The 9,482-nt window shown below is 54.9% G+C and overlaps 2 protein-coding genes across 2 annotated transcripts in view; both read left to right on the forward strand.

The window, feature by feature from the left end:
- ADAM33 (ADAM metallopeptidase domain 33) overlaps positions 1 to 4,562 on the forward strand; it is a 14,276-nt gene extending 9,714 nt beyond the window's left edge. Inside the window, exons 10-20 of the mRNA XM_010836627.1 lie at positions 118 to 545; positions 658 to 747; positions 969 to 1,164; positions 1,309 to 1,417; positions 1,499 to 1,697; positions 1,792 to 1,869; positions 1,953 to 2,061; positions 2,151 to 2,298; positions 3,505 to 3,596; positions 3,779 to 3,853; positions 4,092 to 4,562. Coding sequence (XP_010834929.1) covers positions 118 to 545; positions 658 to 747; positions 969 to 1,164; positions 1,309 to 1,417; positions 1,499 to 1,697; positions 1,792 to 1,869; positions 1,953 to 2,061; positions 2,151 to 2,298; positions 3,505 to 3,596; positions 3,779 to 3,816 — 1,487 coding nt within the window. The 3' untranslated portion in view covers positions 3,817 to 3,853; positions 4,092 to 4,562. The remainder of the gene's footprint in view (positions 1 to 117; positions 546 to 657; positions 748 to 968; positions 1,165 to 1,308; positions 1,418 to 1,498; positions 1,698 to 1,791; positions 1,870 to 1,952; positions 2,062 to 2,150; positions 2,299 to 3,504; positions 3,597 to 3,778; positions 3,854 to 4,091) is intronic.
- A 2,691-nt stretch (positions 4,563 to 7,253) lies between these two features.
- GFRA4 (GDNF family receptor alpha 4) overlaps positions 7,254 to 9,482 on the forward strand; it is a 4,627-nt gene continuing 2,398 nt past the window's right edge. Inside the window, exons 1-2 of the mRNA XM_010836629.1 lie at positions 7,254 to 7,299; positions 9,368 to 9,446. Of these exons, the coding sequence (XP_010834931.1) occupies positions 7,254 to 7,299; positions 9,368 to 9,446 (125 nt within the window). The remainder of the gene's footprint in view (positions 7,300 to 9,367; positions 9,447 to 9,482) is intronic.

The following is a 9,482-nucleotide window of genomic DNA, read 5'->3' on the forward strand; positions in this document are numbered from 1 at the left end:
ACAGTTCCCGCCCTAAAGCAGGCAAAGTGGATTCCCATGACATGATAAATTATTTTCGGAACAACCTTTCGAGGTGACTCCAACCCCGGGAAGCGTGGCGCTGGGTCGGGATTTGACCTTGGGTCCTGGGCCGCTCGCCCTTGGCGTCACACCTTCCTGCCTCGCGCTCGCTGAGTGACTTTGCGCGAGTTACTTACCGTCTCTGGGTTCTGCCTCTAGAGAATTCGAGCTGTCCGTCGCGCAGGCGGTGTCTGCGCATCTACCGGCTGCGTAGCCAAGCGCCAGTGTGCTGGGGGGGAGGGACTGGAGACACGGAGGGGTTGGCAGGGGTGCTCCCCGCACGCCCGACGCCCTCCCCCGTCCGTAGGCACCCGTTCCCTCGCGTGTTTAGCGCCTGCAGCCGCCGCCAGCTGCGCGCCTTCTTCCGAAAGGGAAGGGGCGCTTGCCTCTCCAACGCGCCGGACTCCGGGCTCCTGGTGCCGCAGGCGCGCTGCGGGAACGGCTTTGTAGAAAAGGGCGAGGAGTGCGATTGCGGCGCCGGCCAGGTGGGGTCCGCAAGACCAGCCCCGGGGGACCAAACTGGTTCCCGCTCGCCCCCTCCCCGGAGGTCTGATCGCTGCACCCTCACCTGGTCCCTCCTCGCCTTTCCGGCTCCAGGAGTGCCCCGACTCCTGCTGCCTTGCCCACAACTGCTCGCTGCGTGCGGGGGCCCAGTGCACCCACGGGGAGTGCTGCGCACACTGCCTGGTGAGGGTATGGTGAGGGTATGGGAGGCCCCGGGGTGAGGGTTGGGGGCACTTGGGAGCCGGCCTGTTGGTCTTTGCTAATTGGCGCCCTTGGGTTCCCTTGTGGGTGCTAGCTCTGCTCTGTGCATGGGTTCTCCTGAACTTCCCCACCGGGCTCTCCCGTATCTCTGTTCGTTGTCTCTATGCCTCGCCACCTTGCCTTCACCCGGGTCACCTACGTAGCTGAAGTCGGCGGGCACGCCATGCCGCCCGGCTGCGGGTGACTGTGACCTCCCTGAATTCTGCACCGGAGCCTCCCCTTATTGCCCACCGGACATTTACCTACTGGACGGCTCGCCCTGTGCCAGAGGCCGCGGCTACTGTCGGGACGGCGCGTGTCCCACGCTGGAGCAGCAGTGCCAGCAGCTCTGGGGGCCTGGTGAGACCAGGAGCGCGCGCTCCGCTCCGATCCGCTGTTCTGCGCTGCTTGGTGCTCTAGGGGAGGTGGGCGGGGGTGGAAACTGAAGCAGAAGGGGCGTGGCTCCAGTCTGGGCTGTCCCCAGTCCCGCCCCTGCTTCCTCAGGCTCGCGCCCAGCCCCCGAGGCCTGCTTCCAGGTCGTGAACTCCGCGGGAGACGCCCAGGGGAACTGCGGCCAGCAGGGAGACGGCAACTTCGTACCCTGTGCGCGGAGGTGGGGAGCGGAGGGAAGGGAAGCTGGGGAAGAGGGTATGGAGAAACACCACGCGGTTTGACTACCTCTGCTTCTCCCTAGGGATGCGCAGTGTGGGCAACTGCAGTGCCAGGGCGGGGAACAGAGCGCACTGGTGCCACATGTGGTTCCGGTGGACTCCACCGTACACCTGGGCAGCCGCGAGGTGACTTGCAGGGGAGCTTCCGTGCTGCCCGGTGCCCAGCTGGACCTGCCTGACTTGGGCCTGGTAGAGGCGGGCACCCAGTGTGGACCTAGAATGGTGAGCCCTGCCCACCCAACCCCTCGCTACCACTTGAGTCCCAGGGGTCAAAGCCTCAGTCCCCCTCACTGCCCAGTGCCCACACTGCCCATAGGTGTGCCAGGAAAGGCGCTGCCAGAACACTACTTTCCGAGAGCTGGAGCTCTGCCTGATGGCCTGCCATGGCCGCGGGGTGAGTGGCCTGAAAGGTGTGTGGGGGTTGACCCTGGGAGTCCCCAATCTCGTGGGACCTTCCTTTTCTCTTTTCCTCTGCAGGTTTGCAATAGTAACCGTAACTGCCATTGTGCTCCAGGCTGGGCTCCGCCTTCGTGTGACAAGCCAGGGTTGGGTGGTAGTGTGGACAGCGGTCCTGTGCGGCCTCAAAGTGTGCCCACGGGGGGTGGGGGGAGGGAGGGCAGGCAGGGAGGAGCCACGTGGTGCACTCAGGACTCAGACGTAGCCTGTCCTCCGCAGACCCGGACGCCTTCACGCTGGCGATGATCCTTAGCTCTGTGCTGCCTCTGCTACCTGGGGCTGGCCTGGCCTGGTGCTGCTGCCGGCGTCCGGGACTCTGTCTCCAGCAATGCTTCTGGGGCTCAAGGAGGGCCCTCATGTGCAGTGGGTAGGCACAGAGGTCTAAGGTTCTGCTCCTCATAGCTCTGCTGGACCTGGCGTAGCTGGGGTGGGGTCTGTTGCCTCAGGTGCAGAGAGGAAGGCAGAAGCAATGGAAAGAAGCCTTGAGCAGAAGGCCCCAGTGGTCTTCCAGTGAAGACAAAGGTGTAGGTTCATGCAGGGCCCCCATGGCCCCCATTACTGTGGTTCAGTACCCCTTTTCCATGTCTCCTGTTTCTCCCACCAAGAGGCTGCTTTATCCTTGGCTTTACCCCGTTTTTCCACCAGCGCAACTCCTGCTCCACTGAGTAGGGCCTCTCCAGTTTCTCTTTCATGAACTTTCAGCCCTCTGACATTTCCTCTGCCAAAATCTCTGCTGTTACCCTCTTCAAGTTCCCAAATGCTGGGGCCAACACACCTTTCCTTTCCTTGTCACTGGGGAGCTATGGTGCTGGCTGCCTTGTGCCAAGGGCCTGCCCCTAACACAGAGCTCCATGACCTGGGATGAGGGCCACGTGATACCAAGTATTGTCAGTCTAGGGCAGCCTCCTCACTGGGTGCTGGGCAAGGCAGGCCCCCTTTGACCACCACTTTGTCCCCAAGTGGCCTTGGGGACATTCTGGTCAAAATGAGGGCATGGTTTGGACTGGAGATGGGAATATAGGGCATCCCAAACAGGAGCAGGGCACAGCTGAAAGGGCCTTGACACAATGAGTGTTGACTGTGGGTCTGTGAGCAGAGGATCAAGGTGGTCAGAGCTTGGTGTGTCATCACTGGGGGCTTACAGGAGGCAGTGACTACATGTCATCACCTGGTAAAGTATTGAGACTGTTGTTTCAAAGAGATATCAAAGTGGTAAGGCCCTAGAAGATGAGATTTGAGCAGCTGAGCATAACTCAGAGTCATCGAGGGCAGTAGGGTTACCCAATAGCGAGCACAGACATGGGTACCACTGGGAGAGGAAGTCCATCCCTCTTTGGGACCTGAGTGACATCAACATCTGGAAGATGTTCGGGTGTGCCAGAGTTTGGGAAAAATGTCAGGGTTGGAGAGAGAAAGTGTCCAAGGCCCTGGGAAGCATAAGTCTCTAGGGTTCCCCTCAGGAGGGAGCAGGAAGCGAGCGGGGGAGAGTGCCCGGGGTGCAAGCCTCTACCGCAGGGAAGCAGCCCCAGGGTGCCATGTCACTAAGTCTCCTGGTCTCTTACGCACTGCCCAGATCCAAAGATGGCCCATGCAGAGGCCACCCTCTGGGCAGCATTCACCCAATGGAGTTGCGCCTGACAGCCCCTCAGGAGTCCCAGCCTTTGGGTGAGTGAGGCACAGTAGGAGATGGGGAGGGAAGGGAAGGGATGGGCTCTTGTCTTCTCTTTCCAGCTGGGCCCCTCCTCTCCACCTAGCACCCAGTCACCTTGAGCCCTGTGCCCCACCCTGCACCAGGGACTCTTGCCACCTTTGTTCACAGCACTCTTCCCCCACCTGTTGCTTCCCAGACCTTGAGAACTCTGCTAGAACCCAACAGCCACCTTGAGAAGCCTGCTTCTCATAGTCCTGCTTGTACCCCTAAGGTAGGTGGGGCCCTCCTCCTCCCGTAGTTCATTTATCGTCCTCTAGCCCCTCATCTCACAGTCCCTGACTCTGTTTTTGAACTTGTAAATTATGGAAATGAGACAGACCTTGTGGAGAAGCTGTTGTCTGAGGCCAGTTGGTGGAGGCCCTTGGGATGGGAGGAAGCAGTTCTATGGTTTTCCCTGAGGGAGGAGAAAGGGTCCCAGCCCTTCCCTGGAACCTCCACTTCATTCTCAGCAGGTAGAGTCCAAAAGCCAAGATCCTGTCTCTGGTAAAGTGACTCCTGACATAAGAAGACTTAAGGACAGGTGGCTACTGACTGCCACTCCAAGGAACTCGGACCCCCAGGGGAAGAGCCAGCAACTCAGCTGACTTTTTGCACCTTCAGTCAGCTTCAAAATTTCTTCCCTGAGTTACTGCCATACCACCTTCCAAGACCCTGGAACTTCATCAGGACTTGCACAATGCTGTCCCCAGTCCTCAGGGCTGTAGGATCCTCTTAAAGTACACCTTCCAGCATAAGCAAGAATCCATCTGACTCAGGAGTGAAGGCCACGTAGTCACTGACCTCCTGTCACTAGGGGGCGCTAGGTCAGGCTGGGCACCCAGAGAGGCCTCTGTGTCCCAGGAGTCTGGTGGTGGTGTTCAGTCCTCCAGCCGCCTCTGACTCTTTGCAACCCCATGGACTGCAGGACCCCTGGCCTCCCTGTCCCTCACCACCTCCTGGAGTTTGCCCAAGTTCATGTCCATTGCATTGGTGATGCCCTCTTCTCTTGCCCTCGATCTTTCCCAGCATCAGGGACTTTTCCAATGAGTCATCTGTTCACATCAGATGATCAAAATACTGGAGCTTCAGCTTCAGCATCAGTCCTTCCAGTGAATATTCAGGATTGATCTCCCTTAAGATTGACTGGTTTGATCCCTTTGCAGTCCAAGGGTCTCTCAGGAGTCTTCTCCAACACCACAGTTTGAAGGCATCAATTCTTTGGCATTCTGCCTTCTTTATGGTCCAGCTCTCACAACCATACATGACCACTAGGAAGATCATAGCACTGACTATACAGACCTTTGTTGGCAGAGTAATGTCTCTGCTTTTCAACACTGTCTAGGTTTGTCATAGCTTTCCTGCCAAGAAGCAATCATCTTTCTGATTTCATGGCTGCAATCACCGTCCAGTTAAGTACAATGCAGTTTAGTTCAGTCACCTGAACAGAACTGTATAAAAGGAGTCTGTTACTCATACTTTATATATATGCAGTGACTGCTGGGCCAGAAGCCTGGACTCCAAGGGCTCTACATTTCAGACAGAAGCCACTTCCCTGGAACCTGACCCCCCTGCAAAACAAACAAGATCCTTGGGACGTCCCTTTCTGTGTCCTGTTCTCTCTTGTCCCTCAGATGCATCCTCCGCCCCACCCCATTCCTAGTCCTCAGGTGAGATTTTAGAGGAGCACGGGGCTGCTGCAGTCCCCTCACTTTGGATGTTAATCAACCCCTCCTTCATTCCATGGGAGGGAACAAAGGAAGCCATTTTGGAGAGGACTTCAAAGAAGTCAGAAGAAAGCCATGTTGCCCTTGGCCCTCTGTGAGTCTTCTCTGTCTGTAAATTCAACACCATGGGACTCCCTGAGGGTGACAAAGGGTGGTGTCTGGAACCTCAGATGACAGCCAGGACCCAGAGATACTGGGCATAGGAAGGTGTTGCCTTGCTTGAATGATCCCTTGTCTCTACCTCTCCTGCCTCCCTTGGACACTCTCAGCAGCCATTTACTCTCTCCCCTTGCTTCATACAAGAGTTGCTTAGTGACCTTCTTTACCAGCTAGATATTACTATATAACAAAACCACCCTAAACTTAGTAGCTTAAAACAATAATCAATTATGTGAGTTGGCAAATTAGGTTGAACTCAGCTGCTAGTTTGATTGGTCTCAACTCACCTCACTTATACATTTGCAGTCAACTGTTGGCCACTGCTTTTGGGGTTTGCTGGCTTTTGGGTAGCGGGGTGGGGAGAGTGGGCTCTGTGTCTCTCATTTTCCAGGAGTCTAGCCCAGGCTTGTTCACAAACAGCTGGGGAGGGTTCTAAGACAGCAGGAACATGATTAGAGTGAAACAAGGGAGGCACTTAGCTTGGGCACAAAAAAAGTAATCAAGATAAGTAATATTTTAATGCAATATTTTGTAAAGATCAAAATTAATACAAAAGTCCATGATGAGCAAAATAACAGAATCAGTTACCAAACCAAGGCTTTTAGGAAACTGAAACAAACAAACAAAAAATCTATAGTTGTGATCTTGAGGCAAGTACCTCACTCACTGCCTCCTGCAGAAGAGCATGTGGAAGCTTGCCAGGCTTCCTGAGAGTCTATGACTGGCACATTTTACTTCCATAACATTCTGTTGGGCCAAGCAAGTCAAGGATTCCAGGGGTTGGGAGGTAAACTCCACCTACACTCCAGGGAGGGGCAGCAAAATCACATTTCAGAAAATGTGAAGAATTGGAAAATTTTTGCAATCACTCGCTGGCAGCAGAGTAGCAAGCCTCAAGGCTCAGGCCTTGATTTCATTCTACCAGCGAAAGGCGCTGAATGAGACTATTTACTAAAGCCCCCTCCTAGGCTCTCGATGGGATTCTGATTCATAGAGATGGCAGAACAATAACACACAGAGGTTAGTGCCATTGAAAGACGTTTTTATCGCTTACAGTTCCCTCGAGAAGGGGGTTGCCCACCTAGCAGAGTCAGATAGGGAAGCACCCAGTTTGTAAAGAAAGACTGAGGAACTGCCAGATTGGAAGAAACTGAGGCAACACTGACCACTAAGTGCATCATGGGTTTCTGGATGGGATCTTGAAACAGACAAAGGATGTAAGTGGAAAGACTGGGGAAATGCAAAGGGATTTACAGTTAAGTGTCTTGTACCAACGTTAATTTCCTTGTTTTAATAATTGTACTATGGTCAGGTAAGATGGTGATGTTAGGGGAAACTGGTTTTCCCTTTACCATCTGAAGGGAAAAACACCAAAAACTGGTTTTATATCCTTCACCCAGAAGGATATAAAGGGAGCATTTTTGCAGTGTTGTAACTTTTCTGTAAGTCTAAATATCAGCTAATAAAAAGTTAAAATTATAAAAGGAGAAGAATTATGTTGTTTCATAAATTTAATAGTTTAGTATGGGAGAGACAAGGTCAAATGTCTCCCAGATCTATCTGAAGGTGCAGCCTGGGCGGGGACTCAGTGAGGGCGGGAATCATTCCCAATGCAAAGGCTCCTCCCACCAGAGGAATAGTCAGCGGGGACACCTAGGTTTCCATCACTGTGGGCCAGGGGTGCTGGGAAGGAGGCGCCTGCTGACAGGGGCTCTGCCTGCAGCTGTCCCCTCCTGTTTGTTGCCCAGCATGGCCAGCTGCTTGGTACCCGCACTGCTGTTGCTACTGCTTCTAGGTGAGTGGCTGCCTCCCTCCAGACCTCTGAACCTTAGCTTCTCTGTCCCTGATCCTCCTTGATCCTCAAGAAAAAGGTGGGAGCACAAGAAGGTGATTCTAGGAAAAGCCAAAATGCAGGAAGAGGCACCAGTGAGACACCTGTGCCCGAGGTTTGAGGACACACACAGCACCCTGCCTCCAGCTTTTGGGCCCCGCGGAGCCATGGCCTCCCAAATCTCACCTTGGTAACTTTGCCCCAGGGACTTTCTTTTTCCTATTGCCTGCCCTCCCACCTGTTACCCTTCTCCCAGGCCCAGCCCTCCACCTTCAGTATTGCAACTTCACACTGATTCCTTGCCCTGCATCCTCAATGTCTCCATGCCATGCATCTGCTGTTCCAACCACCTGGACTATCCCTCCCCAACTTGGGGCATCATGGAGGGAGGGGGTCACTTTAGCAGGTGGTGTAGGGTAGGGAGAATGGAGAAGGTGAAGGAGATCTTGGAGCTGAGATGTGCTGTTTTGAGGGGTGCTCCTGCTGGAGGGAAACAAGTAAGCAAAGAACAGAAATGGCAGCAAGACCACAGGAGACACTAGGAGCTGATGTGTGCGGCTGAGGCCTGGGGATGTGAAGGCTTGGTTGGGAGAGAAGGGCAATGTTTGTCTGCTGCTCTGAAGTCCTGGAAGGACGGGAGGGAGCTTGGAGGTGGGGAGAGGAGAGAGAAAGGAAAGGCCAATGCCAGAGAGGGCCCTGCTCCCAGATCTGAGGTAGGGAATACCCTACTACACACACAGACACTCGGAAATAAATGGGTGCTGAGCCAGGCTGGGAAACTTCCCTCAGACTTTGGGGCCAGAAGGCTTCTCATCTGAGGAAGTCTCCTGGAAGCAGAGAGAACAGAGGGGCAGGGGTAGCCTGGTTGGTGCTCTAGGGGGAAGGGGCTGCCAAATTCCTCCAGAGACTCTAGCTTGGCTGGATTGATTTTTATTTTTTATTTAAAAATTTCATTTATTTTTGGTTGTGCTGGGTCTTTGTTGCCATGTGCAGGCCTTCTCCAGTTGCGGTGAGTAGGGGCTACTCTTCTCTTGCAGTGCACGGGCTCAGTAGTTGCGGCAGGTGCAATCTTTTCGGACCAGGGATCGAACCCGTGTACCCTGCACTGGCAGGTGGATTCTTATCCACTGGACCACCAGGGAAGTCCCTGGCTGGATATAGATGCCCATGGCATTTAGTGCCCATGGCACTTCCAGACAAAGCTCACCCTCTGCCCAACAGACCCCTGGTATGTGACTGGGCTGTGCCAGGCACACTCTCTGTCCACAGTGGAGTGCCCTATGGCTAAGGACTAAGCCCCATGGCCTGCCATCTGGGACTTCTCTTGAATCCACACCCCGCAGCCAGGACTAAATGGCTCCAGTACCTGAGCCCTTGCCAGGAAGCCCTCTTTTACTTGGCTGGTGGAGAGGAGAGACGCCAGGGGGAAGCCAAAGTCCATCCAGAAGGGGCAGCACCGGTTAGATCGGTAAGAAGGGAGCAGTAGAAGAGGATGGAGGGGGAAGATGCAGAGGCAGGAGGATGCGCTAGAGACGGACAAGAAAGAAGGGAACCAGAAAACTATAGGTCACTGGAAGGGTCTCCAAGGGAGAAGGGAAAGGAGGGGCGTCTGACAAGTCAGGCGTCCCCGCATGTCAAAGAAAGGAAGAGGAGCAGCCACTGTGCTCAGTGCCACGTCTTTACATTAATTCTATTTTTATGATATATTTTTGGCTGCGCTGTGTCTTCCTTGCTGTGCCGGGAGCTTTCTCTAGTTGCCTTGGGCAGGCTTCTCTTATTGCGGAGCATAGGCTCTAACGCGCTCAGGAGCTCAGCAACTGCGGCTGCTCTGGGGCATGTGGGATCCTCCTAAACTCTGGACCTCGGTGCCATTTCTGATACGTCTCCATTAGCCAGGTCCCCAGAAGCCTTGCTGTTTTCCGTGTGAGGTGGGGCCCAGGACAATGGGAAGAATCTCAAGGACCCTTCTTTGGATTGGTGAGGGGTGGCGCCTGGGGGGGATGGGTCTCAGCTTTTGGGGGAGGCCACCCAGGCCCAGCCTCGACGCTCCGCATCCACCGCAGACGTGTGGCAGGAATGCCTAGAGGCCGTCGCTGCCCATCCCCGCAACGGTAGGCCAGTCAGTGCCAGTCGCTAACGCCTCTGGG

The sequence above is a fragment of the Bison bison genome, unplaced genomic scaffold (assembly GCF_000754665.1).
Source record: "Bison bison bison isolate TAMUID 2011002044 unplaced genomic scaffold, Bison_UMD1.0 scf7180017864063, whole genome shotgun sequence".
Classification (NCBI taxonomy): domain Eukaryota; kingdom Metazoa; phylum Chordata; class Mammalia; order Artiodactyla; family Bovidae; genus Bison; species Bison bison.